The 21,542-nt window shown below is 37.0% G+C and overlaps 2 protein-coding genes across 2 annotated transcripts; both read left to right on the forward strand.

The window, feature by feature from the left end:
* Positions 1 to 118: 118 nt before the first annotated feature.
* On the forward strand, positions 119 to 6,510 carry znf330 (zinc finger protein 330). The gene is made up of 10 exons (XM_079337061.1): positions 119 to 226; positions 590 to 766; positions 1,867 to 1,886; positions 1,975 to 2,045; positions 2,204 to 2,280; positions 3,193 to 3,319; positions 3,423 to 3,527; positions 3,676 to 3,722; positions 4,928 to 5,045; positions 6,038 to 6,510. The coding sequence occupies exons 2-10, from the start codon at positions 647 to 649 to the stop codon at positions 6,316 to 6,318; spliced, it is 966 nt and encodes a 321-aa protein (XP_079193187.1). The 5' UTR covers positions 119 to 226; positions 590 to 646; the 3' UTR covers positions 6,319 to 6,510.
* Positions 6,511 to 8,799: 2,289 nt separating this feature from the next.
* On the forward strand, positions 8,800 to 21,090 carry il21 (interleukin 21). Its single transcript, XM_079336908.1, has 6 exons — positions 8,800 to 9,031; positions 15,101 to 15,183; positions 16,462 to 16,549; positions 17,978 to 18,022; positions 20,121 to 20,255; positions 20,457 to 21,090. Exons 1-6 carry the CDS (start codon positions 8,963 to 8,965, stop codon positions 20,568 to 20,570), a joined length of 534 nt encoding a protein of 177 aa, XP_079193034.1. The 5' UTR covers positions 8,800 to 8,962; the 3' UTR covers positions 20,571 to 21,090.
* The last annotated feature ends 452 nt before the right edge of the window (positions 21,091 to 21,542 follow it).

The raw sequence follows: 21,542 nt of genomic DNA on the forward strand, positions 1-21,542 counted from the left end.
ACCCCGATTTTAACTGCAAACTAAGCAGGCTCACATAATTGTTGTTTTTTTTCAATTCACATTTAAATATGTTTGTTTATAAGTTGCTAACTACGAGCCAGGTAATCTTTTTAATATGCTCACGGAACAACAAAAAGGTAGGAACTAAAGCTTCAGTCACATGTTTCAACCCGACCAGATGTCCAGACCGGACCTACAGGCTGCCAGGGGAATCCTGAACATTTCGGTAAGCACACATGCAAATCAAACACATTAGTTTTAAATCACTTTCATGTAACATACAGGATTATTAATATCACTACTTCACATTATTACACATAAACAGCCTCAAATATCGTCGCTCTTTAGTGTTCTCAGCGCGCGACGCGACGTGTCATTTAGCTTACAAAACACTATGCTCTTTAAAAATATATTCACCTGAATTCTCTTATTTATAATTCGTCACACTTGGAGCCAGTCAGGCTGTAATAAAGTCTAATTATATTCGCTTAAAAAAACAATTCAAATAAAATAATGAACATGACTTAAATCAAAGCCATCTTTACTTACATGTTGTCTAAAACTTCACCTTGTCCTCCTTCGTCTGCAGGAAACTTTCAACCAAGCTGCACTTTGTCTGGTTGTTTATTGATCAGCTGAAGAGGAGATGCCTAAAAAGAAAACCGGTGCCCGGAAGAAGGCAGAGAACCGCAAGGAGCGAGAGAAACAGAGTCGAGCCAACCGGGAACATGTGGATGTGGCCAAACACCCCTGTAACTTCACCATGGTATGTAGTCACTACATCCAAAACACAGGAGCACTCAATACACAGATTTAAGACTCAGTTGAATAGTTTTACTTTATGTTGCTATACCCTACAAAAAAGGTGTTTAAAAATGTGTTCAAGGATAGTTTAAAATGACTAATTGTCATGAACCAGAGGGAGTTTTTAAGTAGTTTAAAAGCAAATTCCACATCTAAGAGTCCCAATTAACTCACCCCCATAAAACGGAACCTACGATGTGCAATGTAATGAATAGAAGCTCATGAAAAGCAAAAGCAGTGGGGATCCGTCTTCTGGAATAAAATTACATTTTGATTCTCAAATATAATTATGTATTTTAATGGAAATGACTTAAATTTTCCATTTCTAAAATTACCAGTCTACTTGACACATTACAGTAGAAAATATGATGTGATCTCTGATCAACATTACGATTAAATGTTAACATTTTACCTTGATTATGATAAATGAATAATTTTTTGAACACGTTTTTGTCTTTTGCTCTCATAGTTCACTGACAGGCTCTCTACTCTAAATATGAAAGAGTGCATAATGATGAACTATTTGGTGGTTATTTATTGAATATTTTAAACTGAAATCAAAGAAATGCTCTGACTGAAAACAAGACATTTTAGTTTTCAAGTAGAACTTCTCTAAAACATTAGAAAATAAATAACTTGCAAACAGTTATTCTGCAGCTTTTACACTTGACTTCTTTTTGCTTGGCATCATCTTCCCCAAAGACAAACTGTGTCCAAACAATGGCCATTGTTTCCGTGTCACAGATTGGACGTGTCTTCATGTGTATCTGCTTTGAAAATAATCGTCATGAGCAAGATTACATTGGTTTAAGGATCTGAATGTCAGTTTCAGTTAATGTCCCAGCTCTGCTTCAATCCTAATCCAATGGAATAGTAAACAATATTCTGACAATAAGCAGAATTGTTTCCTCTTCAAATGTTTACATTTTTTTTACATTTTTTATACTGTTTGTGTAGTTTGTAGTTTGAAAGATCTGAGTGCCTCGTCTAGCAAAGCACAAAGGTGTCCTTTACTGTCCTTCTTTGACTACTGTTGTTTTTTCTTTTCCTTATGTTTTCCAGGAGTGTGACAAATGTCAGAGGTAAGTAAATGTATTACATCATTCTGTGACACTTTTCAGGGCTATCTCTGATTAACCAATCAAACATGTTTGTGATGTCACCTGGTAGAAAACAGAAGAACAGAGCGTTCTGCTACTTCTGTAACTCAGTCCAGAAGCTGCCGGTCTGCGCACAGTGTGGTGAGTTAACTGTAGTAAAATGTATAAGACGTTTACTAGTGTAAACTAAACCATTGTATGCCACCACTTGGCGCCCCCTAGTGGTGGCACGAAACATTGAAATAATGTTGGTACGGTGGCGTTGTGTTTTTCTCTTTTTACTTTTTTTCACTTGCCAGGAAAAACTAAATGCATGAAGTCATCAGATTGTGTCATCAAACATCCTGGGATCCACACGACTGGAATGGCCATGGTGGTGAGTTAGAAATGATTAAAATGGACTCTTTAAAGGGTAAAAAATCAACTATCAACTATATAAGTTATTTGTGGTAGAAATCAAAGAGACAATACATTACATATATTAAAACATATTTTTTGAAAGAGTGTTTTTTTTTTTAAATTGTAGGTTTGGTTATTTATGTTGCAACTAGTGTTTTTATTCCTGAAGTTTGAACTTATCCTGACTTTAGTTTAATGTCTCCTATCTCAACGCCAAACATTTTCTAATGTAAAACATCAAAGTTATTAGACTTTGAATCAGCATGCTCACTGCTCACTGCTTATCATACAAATCTATACATGTGTTTGCAGTGGAACAGGATTGATGGCATTTTGGATAAATCAGCCAATATCTTTCTTTGACCTATGTTCATTATTTATAGATGGTTATAGATATGCACATTTATTGTGTTGATCTGTTGACTGCACTTAATAAACACTTACAACGAAGACAACATGTTCACTAAACTGGAAAGTAACATCATGATAATGACTGACAGTACTTGTTTGAATCCATATAGACCTGTCTGCTGGTGTCAGAACTGCACGAGTAATACAAAGAAACTAATGAAATGCTATTTGACAAGTGAATGAATCTATTCGTATCAGTTTATAACCAGTGCTAATTATTACACATTGTCCCATTTGTGTACTTTTTTTTTTTTGTACCTCTTGTGATGGTGAGGATTATCAGAATAGGATCTTTGTGTGTTATTGAATTCAGAGTCGTACAAGTTATGTAATGCTGACAGTTCAGTGAGGAATCATTACAATCAAACAAAGCATGTATCAGGGGTTACAATAACGTGCTGTCCTATCTGTCAGTTTATCGTATTTAAATTTGCAAAGTGAAAAGTTTTTTCTGTGTAATATTCTTCTTGACAACAAGGGGGCAGTGTGTGACTTCTGTGAAGCTTGGGTGTGCCATGGCAGGAAGTGTCTGAGCACCCACGCCTGTGTGTGTCCCCTGACGGATGCTGACTGCATCGAGTGTGAACGCAGTGTCTGGGATCATGGTGAGATGACCCCCCCCCCCCCCCCATGTGTTAAGTTCACTCTAAAAAAAGTTACTTCTGTTTCACACTTGAGCATCGCTGACTGTTTGAACTTCATGAATAGGAGGGAGAATCTTTCGCTGCTCTTTCTGTCAGAACTCATTGTGTGAGGATGATCAGTTTGAGCACCAGGCGAGCTGCCAAGTCCTTCAGGCAGAAACATACAAATGTGAGTCATTTCATTTCCCTTTCACACTGTCATATTGTGGTTAATGGGGGACGTTAAGTGTAGCTTATTCATCCTACTGAATTGTATCTTCAGGGCATGTGTGCAGAAGGGAGAACGTGATTTTGTTTTTGGTTACCTTCCAATGTAGGTGTTTCCTGTAATAGACTGGGACAACACTCCTGCCTGCGCTGTAAGGTGAGAGGAGATTTTACTGACAGATGTATCTGCTCACTGAGCACAACAAAGCCCTTTCATTAACAACTACACCCATACTATCAGCTCACATTAGAAAGGGTTTCCATAGCAAAAGAATAACAACCTCCAACAGATAAGACACAAATCAAATGGAATTCTCTCCCTCTCTTTTTCACATTACATTTATTGTTCACTGTTCGAATAAGTTCACTGTTCGCATGCCCCCCCCCCCCCCCCCCCCCCCCCCCCCCCCCCCCCCCCCCCACACACACACACACACACACACACACACACACACACATCTTTAAAGCACAACATACTTCACTTACAAGAGACTCCATGATCTCTAACCTCTTCAAAGTTATCACACAAGATGATCTGTTAAAAACAGAAATGACCAAGAGGCTAAAAAGCAGTGAAAAGAGAGAGAGAAAATAAAGCAAAGACAAAAAAACATCTGTACATTTAAGATTTACACAGACCAGACAGGATGTCGTTAGTTCTCCAAGCAGGCAGCCCATCCTTGAGTCCGACCTGCAGCTCCTTTCCAACATATTACCACTCACTCTCCCTGTGTGTGGATTTAGTATTCTGTATACTGTCCTGTCAAATAAAGACTAAAAGGCCCAAAATAAATCTTCAGCACGCTGTTGATGCCTCATATAAGATTTCCACCTCAGTATAAAATGTTTCTTCATGTGTTCATAATGAGGAATGAGCTTCTTATCTCTTTGGACTATTTTCGTCATATTGTGTTTGGAGCAGAAGAATTTCCACAGTGACACACTTGAACTTTTGCTCTAAGCTTCAGAGTCTAAAGCATGTAAATCACTGAGGCCCTGTTAGGAAAAAACTACGGGGTCCTAACAGTTCAAATACCGCTACTGGTGAACATAGTCTTTAAAGTGAATTATCATCCAGCCTGCACATGGAAAGGATTTTCATCTTTGGCTTCAAACTTTATACATAGTGATAAATTAATGGGAAGACGTGGACTATTATCCGAAGCAGAATGACAGCGTATGGTTAAAAGAAAAGATAGGGGTCAAAGTAGGCTGATTTGATGAGTATTCTTGTCGAAACAAGCCAGATCAGTTGTTGGATTTAATCCTCATTTATCCAAACAGCACTGAAGATATGTGTCAGGATAACGTGTGATGTTAAAGTTTTGCATTGGCTGATTTTGATTCACCCCTGCCCTTCAGGCCTGTTACTGTGACGACCATGCCAAGAGTAAGGTTTTCAAACAGGAAAAAGGCAAAGCCCCGCCCTGCCCGAAGTGTGGTCACGAGACCCAGGAGACCAAAGATCTCAGCATGTCCAGTAAGTTTTACTCAAGAACACACAGAAGGTGGTTGTTCAGTATATCTTCCAGTAAAGCTGTTGTTAAGGGGAAGTTGCAGCAGCCTCAACTTTCCTGCTTCATCAGGTTTTTTTTTTTTTTTTTTTTAAATAAAACGAGAAGATTGGGAAAGCAGTGACCGCTCTGAGAAATTAACTTTGATTTCCCATAAAAAAATACTCGCTTTTTCACTGTTCTTGCTTGTTAAACGGGCACATTTTTTTTGGCTTTTTCTACACAAAAATAGGTGCATCTTGTTAAATGGCTCCAAATCCAGGCTTTACTCGATGTTACGTCACAACGTCTTAAAGGACAATGCAGTAATACTGTGTAACCACTATGTACTCAAGTTATTGAGACGTAAGGTTCCTCTTTTAAACGTCTGGGAAACAGAAAATCAGGGACCACTGCGAAGAAAGCGATCTGGTGTTACATCACAGACCTGTTGATGAAGTGGAGATGTTGTGATTTTTTCTCCTATAGAGTGTAAAAATTTTAATTTCATGTATATTGTACACAAGCTAACTGTTACAATAGTCTCCACAAAAAAAAAAAGAGGAAAGTTAACATTTGCACAAGTCTGAAAAGATTGATTTTATGCATTCTACACTAAGCTGCTGACATAAATCTCAGCAGTTGTTTTAGTGTTACGCGTTTACATGTGCCGTGAATCTCATCATCTGGAAACAAAAATATGGAGCATTTTCAAACACTCCATAAAATCTGTTGTTTGATTATTTATCATTCCTTGAACAGTCATTATGACAACCTCACCTTCCTAACATTAGCCCATGTGTGCCTGTCATTTTTTAACATTGTGTTCTAATCGCAGCGCTAAGCATTTATCAGCAGCCTTTTTAAAAAAAAAAAAAATAATTATAAACGGTCTTTTTTTTTTATTTTATGAATTCTAAAATAGCTTGAAACTAAAGTAAAGCTTTTACAAACTAAGAGGTCTGTGTGTTCTCTGCAGCTCGCACACTCAAATTCGGCCGCCAGGCTGGTGCTGATGACGACGACGATTACTATGACGGAGGCTCCGGAGGCTACGATGCTTACTGGAAGAACTTAGCATCCGGAGGCGGAAACCAACAGTACGACTACGGAGAGGAGGATGATGAGGATGACGAGGAGGAGGAGGAAGACGAAGATGACGAGGAAGAAGAAGATGACGAAGATGAGGATGAAGAGGAGGGCGAAGTGGAAAAGGCTTCTGATTCTGTGGCTGGTCTGAAACTGGACGGGACTGCCTGATCTGAGCGAGACTGGGGGCTTCCAGCACAGTTGATCCTGAAGATCAGCAGTATTCAGGATGTTGTTGTTATAACTAGGACTGAGTGTCAATAAGAACCAACACTGGTGTTCTTTTTTTATTCACTTAAATGTTGAATCTAAAAGTTACATACACATAACCACCCGAATACAATAAAAGTTTTCAATAACCCATTTTATTTTTTATTATAAATCAATGGTTTACTGATTTAAAAAAAAAAGGAAGTTGGATTATCAATCTAACCAAATGCTTGATTTAAAATATATTTCTCATTCTTGTTGTTGACTTAGTCAGTTGATACCAGAATCACTGTGTTTCGAGACTGCTGGTTTTCTGTTGGAACATAAGGGACTGGATTGATTCAGGAGCAGCTGTAAACTCTGTCCTTGTAGTATCAGCACAGTTTTATTCAGGAATGTGTTACATATACACTGCATCTCCCATGTGGCCTCAGGAAAAAAGCAGACTGGATTGGACCACGAAGGTGCTTCTTTAGGGAATGGAAAGTGAGCTCCACTTTGGACCTCTGCATGTTAACACTTTCACGCCCCGTAGAAGACCTTCAGAGGTCAATCAGTTTGTGAGATTTTTACCTGATCGTTAATTTTTGAGACATAAGCCCCTTTCCGACCAGAGGAACTGTCTCTGACAACTTTTGAGGAACTGTGCATTTCTGTACAGTCAGAGGTCTAATCTGGAAGGAAAACCTGGATATAGTTTTGTTCATCTCTAAAGCTTGTTAAATTTGAATTACCGTAAAGTGTTTTGTAGTTGATAAACTCATAAAGATGAAAAAAAAAAAGTAGTTTAACTTTTCAAGAAAGAATCTACATTTGGCCAAAATATTTAGGTAAATGTGTTTTTTTAATTCCCATTATAATACCATCATTATATTTTTCAGAAAAACAGTTTTAGAATTACCCCTGCAAAGACCTTGTGTGTTTGCAATTAAAAAACAGTTTCGCCAATATGAACTTCAAGAAATTCATTGCAGGGCTCAATATACTTTATCTTCTTAAAAGGTGTTTCTTAGGCGTTTGGTAAAATGGGGGGAGTGATATTTCAGTACTTATTCTAACATTTTAATTAGAGTACTCTTCTTTTTTAATGGCACACTAAACGCACACTCCCCGTTCGTTGTCAATCCCTTTGCAAAGCAATATGGCCATTTTACATAATCATCCCAGGACTTCAGGCAGCGGTGGAAATGCTGAAAAGAAGTCAGAAGTCCCTGTAACTTCTTGTTCTTTGGACCTTTGGTCAAAAATGATCTATATTGAAAATAAAACTGCCTGTGTAGTTGTGGTAGAAACCTTTTGATTGGCTTATATGAAAACCACGCCCTGAAGATATAGAAGATGAAGACGTCCAAATGCTCTTCAGTCATATGTAATGACCTTAACTTTCTATTGTTATAGACTTTGTTTCAGAGATATATGCTTGCTGAAACAATACTTGAAGCATTAGGTGTGTGACGGCTTCTCTTCATATTTTATGTTGTCATAATGCACTACTAAAGATTAAAAATTAAACATTTTATATAAGTGTTTGACAGAGAAAGCCACTGTGCTATGTGCGCAGCAGCCAGACCACCTGACCTCTCATCAAAAAACTGGGTAAGGCATCTTATGTTTTATTTGTCGTTTTTTTAAGGATAGACCTACACATGTTTGTGTAATAGTTTGTTCCTTTCAGTAAAAGCTGACAGTAGACAGCTGACAGGGAAGAAAGTTGGACACAATTACCAACTCTTCTTCTTTTTGCAGATAAGCAACAACTCTAGCTGACAAATGACAACTGTTCAGGATGTTTCCAGAGTGCCAGCAGACAGACAGCGCACAATATCAAGAAGTATACACTGTGGAATGAGATTTCAATTTCTGCAAAAAAAAGAAAAAGAAAAAAAGAATCAATACAGGAGGGACAATTAGCATAACCAATTACATAAATGGACCATTTGGTCCCCATAATATTCTTTGTTTACTTGGTTTTTGGTTTCTTCTGTAATGTGGCATTAATCCGGCTTTAATTTTAATATTATGTATTCAAGTTTTGAGTTCGATCAAAAAATTTGAGCAGAATTAACCTTTAACTAACTAACATGCACACGAGGAACAAGAATCTCTTGACAAATCTGTGTGTGTGTGTGTGTATATATATATATATATATATATACACACACACACACATATATATATATATAATCTCAAAAACCTTTCAGAAAAATACATCCTAAACTGCCAAGGGCTATTATAGTTGTAATTCATTTTTATATCATTTTGATTTCATATTCAATATATATCTAGTTTTCGAAAATAAGCGGCCGTATTCCTCTTTCGGGCGCTCCCTTACCGTAAATCCTTTCATAGACACGCATCATATTTCGAGCGGCGGCTGGTTTGACCGGGGTTTGTAAATGACGGCTCACTTGGGAGGAGTGAACTTCAGCTCAGCAGGGCGTGTTTGTGTCGGTTTCTGGAGCGAAATCTTGACCTCGCTCGCGTTCGTCTCAGGTGTTACAAGAAGTGGACACAGACCAATGTGACTGAGAAGCTTTACAAGAACAAGTGAAATGCAAAAATGTGATCCCCGCTGGGACGGACAGCAACCGCTGCCGTTACGCTGATGACAGACGGCATGACGGTGCCCCCAGTGATCCTCGTCCAGCCCACATGCCCCGGAGACCAGCGCGCGGTAAGACCGACTTTCTACGTGCGTTTGCGAAGGTGTGACCCACCTGTTGCCTACCTGCAACTCAGGTTTCTTTTACTTGTAGCATGATAACAAGACCAGGTTTAATTTACAATTAAAGATAGGTGACAAAGCTCAAGATATAATAGTGCGTAATAGTCGGAGGTGTGTCAAGCAGGTTATCCACGTGGGTCAGGCGGGGTTATTTCAGCTGCTGCCGGAGAACATTCTGGTTATTTGGTTAAAGCCAAATGCAATAGCTACAATGGTGCTGGTTTAGTTTCACTTTCGGTTGGTGTAGAAGTCGGGATCTGGTTTTCACATGCTCCTCCTTGTGTTGAGGTACAGTTCAACTTTTACAAACTTGCCCACAACAGCTGTTCCCATCTGGAGGTATATGAGGACTGCAGCCATTTACCTGCTGTTTATTTTCATTCTAAAGAAATGGCTTAGCGTATATGGTCACACTGGTTAGAGGTAGGTCTTTGAACAAAACCTTATTGTTGTAGCCTCACAAAATATAAAACCATCCATTTCACGTCGGCCTATAGGCCCATATTAAGCATATATGCAAAAGGATAGTTATCGTAATTTATTTAACGTGCTTTAAGTGTTTTGGTTCTTGTAAAGTATCAAGTTACTAAAGTAAGATGAATGAATTCAATGTAACCTTAATGCAAAACACAACACTGTTAGATCAACATTGACTAGGCTACTTTAAAAATATATAAAGATTTCAATGGCAGTCCTTTATTATTCAGATTACATTTAATTTAATTTGTAGACAAATAGGCAAATCACAACGATACAGCCCTATATTAAAGTTAGGAGATTCATTTGTCACTCATGTTTTAAAAGTAACCAAAGATTCAGTTACAGGAAGAGGAGTGAAATGTACATTTGTCTCAAAAGCAAAAAAAACCCCAGCAACAATACTCAAACATGCTATAAGTACCTTCACATTTTACCAAAGGGGGCTAGACTAACTGAGGCAATATTCTTCATCAGTTTAGTTGTTTGAGTTACATCAATGATTAAATGGATTATGAGAAAATGTTAAAGATACATTAAGGTAAATACATAAAATGTTCACATATTAATACTATATTAATACATATTAATTCAGTGTAGAAAAACACGGTATTGGAAATTCGGATGTATTTTGCAGTTTCAGGGGACAACATGATTTTGATTTAAAATACATGATTCTTCAGGTGTCTGAGAGCTATGGGTAATAGGCCTACATAATCTATGAGATCTTTGTCTGACTTAAAGGTGCACATAAACAAAAGGTTATTAACCTATTTTAAAAGTACAGCTGTGAAATAACTTATTTTTACTGACTATGACAAGTAAGTCATTATCAGTATATTATTTGGTAAAAAAAATATTGATATCACTAATGCACCCTTACTAAGCACAAGTAAAAGTAAAAACCTCAAATGTGATCTCTAATGTAAAAACTATTATCACTGATTATAATTGAAATAACTCAAATAACATACATTGCCCGCTCTGCAGGGATTAAGACTTCATTATTGTTTGCCTTTTTCATATACATAAATAATAAACATAACAATGAGTACATAATCATGGCAATGTAGTCATTAGTGTATATTCAAATAAAGTTTTAAATGTGTCCTGTTAGTTTAACTAATAGTAACTAGGCAGAGTGTTGTAAGTCAGTGTGTCATTAAAAGCCTGGCTGTTACATGTGTCTGCTGAATGAGTGAAAGTTAAGAGTTTAGGGTATTTATATATATATATTTGCAAAGATTTATGACCTTGTTGGTTGGAAGAAAATTGAAAACATTTTGTTGGTGATTTATTTTTCTGTTCAATTTAACGATTGTTGAGGAAATGATCAAGATTTATCAACATTTCTTAAACACGTGTTTCATCTTACAGTAAAGGTGACATACCTTCTCTTTTGAGCTTCTTAGTTTGATAAGTCTTGAATGAGAGGACAGCCATGAAACTTATCGAGGATTTTTGTGTTGCGAACATATTTATAAAAAGTAAACTGTATCATGTTGTATCATGAAGGAAACAATAGTTGGAGTCCTAATTCATTTGCTGTTACTAATTGAAATCGGTTCATGTCACTTATTCTCAAAACAAGCCTTTTAATAGTGTTTAAAAACTGATAAAACAATAATCATAGGGGGAATAAAAATATCCCCCTATCAAAATATCCTAAACCTGATACATTGCTTTATCACAACTATTTCTACTTTTACTTCATGTAACTGTGAAGTTACTGAAAAGGAAATTGACTGCAGAATGCATGATGAAACGACCATGGTGCATGATGCAGCAGATGATTGTACTCGTAAGACACCGACTTCACACAACTGCTGTCAATTGTTTTTGTTCTTCCACTTTCGAACGTCACTTCCGAATCATTAACACCACAACAATGCCACTGTCCCAGTTTTACCACTTTGTGTCAAACAAGGTGCATCCCTTCAGGTTAGAGTTTACCTGCAGTTACTGATGTATCTGTTTTCTGCTTGAGTGAGTGCTTTGTTAATGAACAGAAACTTTGATGTGATGTTACTGAATGTCTGGATTTTTTTTTTGTCTCAGAAGCCATTTGAAGGTATTATATCTGGCATAATTATTTTTAAAGATAACAATTATTTAATGAGTTAAAAACAATAATCAGCATATAGATAGATAGTGAATTTCACTTTTTGTTGCAGCTTTACATCCTATTGCATGTGTTGTGTGGAACATTTAACATGCTTTACCAAACTTTTTTCCAGCATAATGCACATTTTAATTATGCACATTTTAAATGAAGCTAATTAAACAGGAGCGATACGCCTTGTTCTTTTGACAGCAGACATGGCACACCTGGCCTCTGGGTCAAATGAGACACTGGAAGAATTTAATTAAAACAAAATTCTTGAGTGAGTCACATTCATTGGCTTCATGGAAGAAAATACATGTGCAGTGCTTCTTGTAGTTTATGAATTCTAAACAAACATATCCACCTGAACAAACACAGTTAGTATTATGTGACAGTGTACAGGATGTATCCACCTGCTTGTTAGTATATGACCTAAATACACAATATAAAGACTTCAGTCAGACTCACACTCAGCAGAAGGAGAAAATTAATTTTCAACTAGTTCTTGTAAGCAAAACGTCGCATCTCTAAACTGGTATGGGTTATAAGAAGTTTGGGCATCTTTTTCCTGTGATTCTAAATGTATAGATTTTTCCTGTGTAGATGACGCAGCAGAGTACCACCCCTTGTTTTTTAACAAACAGCAGCATAAGGTGCTACCAAAGACCTGCACTACATGTTACAGGTTGTTGAGATACAACAATGCTGATGATTTTGCTCAAATATAAATTCTCTTCAGTCCACAGTAGATGACTGCTTTTTAATGCTGACTTGTCGTCAGGTATGTCTTGTAATTAATACTCGGTGCCTAATAAACTGTGTCTCCGTAGTCTCCATGATGTGCCTTCTCATTCTTATACTCAGCTGACTACAGTAGCAAGCTGAATTCTGACTAGAAGCCAACTAGAAGCAAAAAAAATGCTATTTTGCTAAAAAATGTATCTTTTCAGAGTACAACATATCCATTTATAATGTTGCAACATTGTAGAGCATAATTGCTCACAGGAATTTCCCCCGGACATAGAGAGAGTGCAATTAGGAACGATGCCATGAATGACCCTCAGAGAATGTCAGTGAAGAAGGCTCAGTTGTAAACAAAACCCTGAATAGAGTGTAATGAATTTTAAACTGAAATGTATTTAGACTTACCATCACAGCTCATGCTTCAGCCTACTTGTTTTCGGGCATGTTGGGTTCACACTAATACTGCTGATGTAATTTTATTTTTGTTGTTTTGCTGTATTGTTTGTTTTAAACTTTATAATTTATTGCCCAAAATAAACTTCAGAATCAGAATCACAGTGCAAGGAGCAGCTAGAGTAGAGCGTTACTTTAACTTAAAGCATGAAAGCGTTTGGTAGTGAGGAAAGTCTTGTAGCCGTACTAAGAACTTCAATCTTTGAAACATTGTCCATTGGGTTTTATTTATTGTTGTTTTTGGTCGACAAAATCAGTTGTGTTTTTTAAGGGGTGTTTTCAATTTATATAGACCAAAATACCTCTGAAAGAAAGTGGAAATACAGCACATCAGGCCAACCAAACATGCAGTACAGCTGTATATGTTGCACGGCTATAGGTATCTAGTTCTAAATATGGCCTGTGCTTTATATAGTGCACTTTTGTTTGGTATGACTTCATTAAGCAGCCAACACTGTTCCTTTATGTGTAGTGTTAACCAATGTCCTGTTTATTTGATAAAGGGGAACTAGCTAAATTGTATTGTTTCAGTTTGCTGATAACATTTTTTTTGGTCAAACAAAGTGATTTAAATTGTATCCCTCAACTGTGTAGCCCCTGTATAGCTGGTCTAAAGCATACATGTTTTGCCTTATAATCGGATTCTGTTTTTACTTCAAATCCTATTACAACAAACTCCTCGCCCCTGAGAGCAACAAACTCCATCATGGCCCCAACCTTCATCCGAGAGGGACAGAAGAAGCCCAACCATCCCCTTACTAAACCAGAAGTTGGACAACTCGCCATGGCCCGGGACTGGAAGATGCAAGTCGATATTGGCCAGCAACCTATCTTTCCACCTGAGATTGCATCCACCACCCATAGGCCAGACTTTGTACTTTGGTCCCCATCACTAAGGTCTGTCTATATCACAGAGCTTACAGTCCCATGGGAGAATTTAACTGAAGAGGCCTATGAGCGCAAGAAACTGCACTACACAGAACTGGCAGCAGACACTCAACAATGAGGATGGAAAGCAAAAGTCTATCCAGTTGAAGTAGGATGCAGAGGTTTTGCTTCTTCCACCATCAGGCTGCTGAAAGACCTTGGCATCCATGGACAAGCTTTGTGACAGACAGTTGGATCAGTCTCTGAGGCCACCAAAAGAAACAGCAAATGGATCTGGATCAAGCAGAAGGTTCCTTGCTGGGCTCAAACAGCAACAACATAACCTGCTCACTAATCCCCCCCACTTTATCTGAACTGCTTAGTGGACTATTCCAAATCCAGCAGTTTCAGCCATCATTAAATAACATGGAAGCAACACATCCTGGATACTCCTCCCTGCAGGAGGAGGGTGAACAAGGCTTGACTCAGGGAAGAGGGCGTCCCCTGCCTTGCATAGTCCCATGAGCTGCACCAGTTAAACAACTGGGCAATTCTCATGATTGAACATTGGAAATAAGCTTTTGTTTCATCACCCTGTCGCTGGCCACCTTTGATGAGGGTGTCGAGTGTTAAAAGGCTGAAACACTCTGTGACTCAAAGGTACACTACTGATGATGTGTCCCGTGGTTCATGATTCGTAGGAGCCCCTCACTCTTTCTTGCTTTCCTTATGAGTCCCTGACTCTCTCTCGTGGGTCAAAGCCCATGACCTATTCTGTCTATTTATAAGAATAGTTGTTTCTTATCCCTTTTGGTGATTTTTATTTATTAGAATGGTTGTTTCTGACCCTTTTGATGACTTTTATCTATTGACTAAATAGATAGATAGATAGATAGATAGATAGATAGATAGATAGATAGATAGATAGATAGATAGATAGATAGATAGATAGATAGATAGATACTTTATTGATCCCGAGGGAAATTCAAGGCTATTGACCCTGACTATTTATAGTCCTGATAAGTATTGGTTTGTGTGCATGTAAAGAACTTTGGTCAGCTGAAGCTGTTGTAAATGTGCTATATAAACTTGATCTGACTTGACTTTTGCTTGGATTCCCAAGATTTACATCTTTCCCACATCTGAGATACAGCTCTCAAACCACTCTCAACATCAAGGCAAACTTCATGTGTATTACCACCCATTGGCACAATGGACAGTTTTCCATCATGTCCCTTGTTTCATGATTCTAAGGACTATGCTTGAGTATGATAACAGTATGATAATAGTATGAAAAAGAAATGTCTTACTTCTCTTATTCATGCTTGACACCATGATGGATGATACACTCAAGTTTTCTTGTCTTTTTCCAGAGAGGTGAACTGTTCCTGTTGACCTGTAACCTGTGTCAAGAGAGCCACAAATCTCAGGTCTGGCTTTGTTTCTTAATTCTGAGGTAGGCAAAAAATGTGTGACTTGTTTTTCCAAAAGTTAAATATAGGTTTTTCATTCTTGAGAATAACGAAAAGGAAGTGTTTACAGGTAGTAATAAAGCTGAAAAAACCTATGAACCAACTATAACACAAGTTCAGTCTGATTTTGGACATATATGAAGAACAGATGAGTGTTCAGTACATTCGTCATGCTGTATGTTCAATCAGTACACACTTGAGTCATTAAGTGAACCTGTATAAACTCTTGTGTAACTTTGTTTAACTCATAAGTACAAGTTTAAACTTGTAAAGAACTGAATCGGTGTCCATGTATTACACAAGTAATTCTTTGAAGGAATCATTGTTGAAATTTGTCTGCAAGATGTAACAAGTCAACGGCCTGAAGTAATGTTCAATCAGTTCAATATCCACTGTTTACACCTACGTTATCTACATCCAAATGTCAATTTGAGTTAAAGGAAGAATGTGCAACATTTTACACATGAATATACTGTGTCAGAAATCCAGTATATCCTCTGTAAATGTGTCTTTGATTCATGACTGTCTACAATGAGTGAGCAGCGTGACTCCCACTAGTTGTGTTGTTGACAAGCCGTGTTAAATTAAGTTTACAAGGACGGGACTGCTGACTCCTCTCCTGGCTTATAAAAGCTGTTTAATGTTAGTAGTGTTTAAGGACTAGAGAAAAAAATAACAGTGCCTTCTCCCTTCCTATTTTGATGTCCTATAAGCGTTTTTAGATTACAGTCATTCTGTGTCAATTTACATACAGTGTGAAGCTACAAGCTAACTAAAGTTTGCTAACATTAGCCTGCCTAAACAACACTGCAGGGCCAGGGCAACTGCAGCTTGAGCAAAGGACATTTTTGTCTGCCGGCTGCGCTATAGTCCTCTGTGCGAACTCCAAGGGAGAGGGATTGGAGGTGTGTCGCTGGAGGAGGAGCAGCCAAACAGCAGTTTGTTTTGATTCCATGGTGATGCTTAAAGCTGTCATCTACTGGATCAAAAAGTTGCACAGTAGCCCTTTACAACCAAAATTATACATTTTTATCAAAAGGATCTCAAATCTGCACAGAACCACCTCTGTTCTTTGAAGTTCAATTTGGATAGAGATAAGTCGCCCCCCAAAACAAAACAAAACAAAACAACAACAAACAAACAACTTTTAACAGGGAGATAGAAGAGAGAGATGTTTACATTTTAAGTAGTTATTTCAAGAAATCAATACAAAATGTCTTTAAAAGATTATATGTAATTCCTATCTCCTTACTCTCTTATAGCTTCTTGAGTACGTCTACCTATGCTCTTTCTGGGAGAGATTTAACTAATTTCCAGATTTGCCTGGACAGGATAAAACCCTCCATTGAGGTGAGAGAAGGTACCAATAAACTACATTTTGATTATGTACTTATGTATGAAATTATATTCTGTTGACTGCTTTCTGTGATGTTCAGAGGACAAAATCTGTTCTGGAGATCCAGGGTGCGTTTGAATTGTCCCTTTCACTATCCACTTTACCTTAAGCTTGTGGAAAACATCATGGGGTTAAGGAAAGGTGTTAGGAGAATTCATAAAGGAATTAGGGAAAAGTTTTGCGTTGTTTTTTGAACCCAACCACTTTTCCCCAAGGCAGCAATAATGCGATAGTGGTGGAAGTTAGTGATGTGGGTCTGCCGTGGTGAAACTACAATTTTACACAGATGGACTACAAAAACCTAAAAACCTTTCCTCTGTGCCTTTTTACCTGTGAAATAATCCTACTTATCATAAGGTTGGAATTAAAATAGTTGGAACATGAACTACCAGGATACTTCACTTTGATCGTATTACAACATCAGTATAACTTTCATAGTTCACATATGGGTTTAAGATTTTTTGAAGTTGTTCAAAGCATATTATTGCAGTGCACTGTTTCTTTTTTCTCTTTTTACTAACAATGTTTTATATTACAATTTATCATAGGAATCCACATCAAATAACAGCAATGCATCTACTCTAACATGCTACAAGAATGTATCAAAGCAATGTTCACCTTCTTCACACCCAAAATAAAAATAAAGAAATAAAATAAATACAAAGGCAGTAACAAATTATAAGACAAATCAATTATATATATATATATATATATATATATATATATATATATATACACCAAATGCAGATTGTCTCCCAGTTCTCCTCCAACAGATCGTTAGTTTTTATGAATGGTCCGATGTGCAAGTCACTTTAAATATTGCGTCCACAAGGAATTGTACAGTGATATTATCTCATCCCCTTTTGTAAAGGATGGTCCAGTGTTTCCTATGCTAGAAGGGGTTATAAAGGAAGTATTGACCCACCTTTCTTGAGCTTTTAGAGAATTGGAACGACTGTTATCATGGCCGCCACTTAAATGCGTCATTTCCCTCGGTTAGGAACCGAGTGCAGAAAGGACAATCCGAACACATTCTGAGTTTTCTCTCCTTATTGTATGACTGAAGAACAGATTTTCCTTGCATCGAAAAGTCCCTTTTTATCCATAAAAATGGAAGGAAGACTGATTTGGCAGATGGAATAATTTTCATTTTAAGCGTAATTTTCTCTTTACTCAGAAAACAGGAGGACAATTTTTAGCACTAATTCGTGAAAAGGATAATTAACATCAAATTTAGACAATAGTAAATGGTTTACTTTATTTTTAACTCGCTTGTCTATCAGGGCTTCTGTAGTATATCCCTTTCACACATGTTGCAGATAGTTTATTGTTTAATAAACAAAAAAAAACACTTCATCTGATTTACTCTGTGCACTTTTCAGAAATCTGATGCTGTGCTGTACACTCCATCAGCCAATCATGTTGAAGTAAGTTGATAAAATATATGACAGAAGTTTGTTTTTTGCCATGTAATAGAATTATTGTTTAAGATGTATTTTTTGGGCATTTTATGGCTTTATTTTAGACAGGACGGTAGAAACAGAAATGTGGAGAGAGAAAGTTGAGAGTGACATTGGGGAAAGGAACCACAGGTTGGATTCAAAACATGTGTTGTCCACTTGCAGGACTGCAAAAAGGCAGTAACTACGCGGAGTGCAGAACTGAGAAAAATGACTCTAAAGTTATCACCTCGTCCAGCCTAAGTAGTTGTAGGTATATTATTGGACATGTGGCATTTTTGTTACTTTATATGAGCTTATTCTTTGTATATATCAATCATCATATTTTATTTGATATTTTACCCCATTTTACAGTTACTGTGTTCTTGCTTTGTATTGCTTACCAAAAATGTGCCACAATACCAATACAATACCAAGGGAAAAGGCAGTAACTACATATTCTTCAAAAAACATTTAATCACAGCTTGTGTTAGATACGCTGCATTTAGAATAATTGGAATCCTTTGTTTTCCTGAACATGGATATACTATGCCCAAAGCCATTTGACCATTTTTGGTCAGTGTTTTGGTGCTGACATGGCTGCTTAAAAAGTATTTCACATTTCAAGTTCCATGAAGGCCCAAATGGGGACAGTTCATTTGGAATAGACCACAGCATTGTGTGACTCAATTAAAGTTGTGACATCACTGTGCAGTAACATGGTTGAGATGTAGGCTAGTAATAAAAAGCATGAGTAACTGGTATGAAACAAAGCAAGAAAACAGTAATGGCTTTTACTGTGTTTTTGCTTTGTTTCACTCTGGCTTTTTGCAGTTACTGTTAAAAAAAAAAATGTTTTTCTCCAAAACGATACACATTTAAGACAAGATATTTTGTTACATAATAAAGGATGCAATGAATGTCACGAAAATGATAATAACTCATTTTTGACCAAAATTGCAGTTACTGCCTTTTTGCTTTGTAGGGCAGCACAGGGCTTAAAGTAAAAAAATAAATAATTGGGGGGCAGTTTAATAATGTTCACCAATAGGTTATGGAAGTTCTGGAGATTTTGGACACCAGCATTCCTTTTCCTGCATTCTGATCAGTTTTTATGCACCAATTTGTGCCTTTTCTGAAATAAATTATCCCCAGTCCCCAGTGTTAACTAGACACAAAAATACATTCATTTGGATACTTATAAACATGTCGTATGGAGAGTTGTAATGTTTCTGTTCGGGATCGTTTTTATGACAGACACATGACAGACACAAGCTCGCCCGGACCCGCTTTGTGGGGAGATTTCTTGTCAAATGCAGCAAACCCAAGAGAGTGCCGAATCACATCTGCAGCAAGCAGCTGCACAAAACAGGAAAACACATCGTTTACGCTTTGCATTCACAGACTTAACAGTGGACATCACTTTCTTTTTCTCTCGCTTGTCCACTGCAGATAACAAAGTCAATTGCAGGTGATTTTTCTTTCCAGGGACCCCCAAAATGTTGCTGTTGAGGCTTTCAGGGGTGTTCAAGTATCCCATAGGCTGCATAAATACTAGTCCAGTTGACGTATACATACTGTGTATATGTGGGGAACAGGGACATTTGTATATGATTCTACACTCTACATTAAAGTAATAAACCATTCATTCCTTAAATTATTGACTCACTCTGTGATGTTTTACAATCATTACACTACAAGAAAAATGTTTCACCTGCCCCATAATGTAATAACTTGTTACATTTTGGGCAAAAAGTTACTAAGTTTTGGGCTCAGTATCTTGTTACATTATTGACCAGTTTGTTACACTTTTTTCACAACATTTCAGCCTCTAACAGGCCTGGGTTCGAATTCCTATCTGCATGTCATTTCCCACTTTCTTTCCAGTTTTCTACTGTCATATTAAAGCCTAAAAATATCTCTTCCACAAAATGGTTAAATGTACTTTTTTTAACTACACAATAAATGTCTTGCTACCTGATCACATGTGCTACTCTGACAAACATACTGAGTGTAGCATTTGAATACATCATGATTTGTCAACACAGTCTGTAATCTGTTACTGAAGCATTTCTCTCTCTTCCAGAAAAACTGTAAAAAAATGTCACTGAAATGTTACATATTGGAGTTGATGATGGTCATCGAAGAGGAAGAAATTTCGGGAAAGAATGTAAATTGCATCATTGATTTTAATGACATCCTGCCTACTGAAGTTAGTAATGTAAGTCCTTTATAAAAAATTCAAATTTTTTTAGTTTACTTTTTTTTTAAACTATTTTGCAAAACAACTTATGGATCCGGTGTTACGAAATCTCAAATGAAAACTATTGGAAACTAAATGTTCATAGCTATCGTTCATCGCAGAAATATTTAAAGCGCCAGTAAGACAAACTTAGTCTAATTTGTCTCTTTTGAATTTCAGGTTGGCTGTCCACCATGTGAAGCATACTCACTTAGAAATACTACAGTATTCATCAAGAGCCTAAGTCTTCTAATAAAAGAGTTGACTGTATTGGAGAATACATATAAGACGTGAAAATAAATAAAAACTATAAGCTATGGATGTGAATATGTATATTTGTAAAGAGTTGTGGCACTTTTTTTTGTATATATCACATTTTAAGAATTTCTAACTGGGACAAATAAAGACGTCCTGTATTGTATAATAGAGATATGACTGTAATGTGTATCAGCCTACAGTAGTTTGAATGTATAGGATAACTACCAACTATTGTCTGATTAACCATGTGTACAATGTCACTGTGCGTCACTGTCAAACTTTTAGTTGTTCATTTATAAAAGTTACACCTGGGTGAAGCATACATTAGCATCATGTACTGTAAAAAACAATTAGACATGATTTTCATTAGGCTAACTGTTAAACACTAGTAAATATAATTGTAGTTTTGTCATGCCAGTAAATTATATTATAACTGTAGAGTGTTTCTTTTTATTTATTTAATCTGAACCATATCTGTTAGCTTAACTCTATCTTCCAGATGTCATCTTTAAATGATTGATCATTATCAATTACGTCCATTAAAAAGTTGCGCTAAGTTCAATTTCTTTCCCTGTTTGTTTGGTCTGCTTCACCGCCTCAGGCACTTTATGCAAACCATATGAGGACTTTTCCACGTCATTGAGAAATAAAACTGTGATGATGGAATAAAACTTGAACGCAAATCCTTTCTTATGACACTCTTATGAGGACTACTTTCACAGTTGTTGTTTTTTCTTGGCACATCTCGTTTAAATAAGGACATTTCCTTTTTACCCTAAGCATGATGCAAAAAGTCAGTGTGTTTCAACACTAGCCTCTACCCAGTATTAAAAGGGGAAGTAGGGAAAGACTACGGTAAGTGCATTGTGTAAGCCTTGTAAGATAGCTAGTAAAAATAAAATTACAGAGAATTAAAACTTAAAGAGTTGGGTCTGGATCTGGGCAGGGATTTGGCAGCTGCTTACACAGCTAAAAGGGTTCAAAGATGAATCATCATGGGCATCAGGT

Source organism: Symphodus melops (genome assembly GCF_947650265.1).
Source record: "Symphodus melops genome assembly, chromosome: 2".
NCBI lineage: Eukaryota > Metazoa > Chordata > Actinopteri > Labriformes > Labridae > Symphodus > Symphodus melops.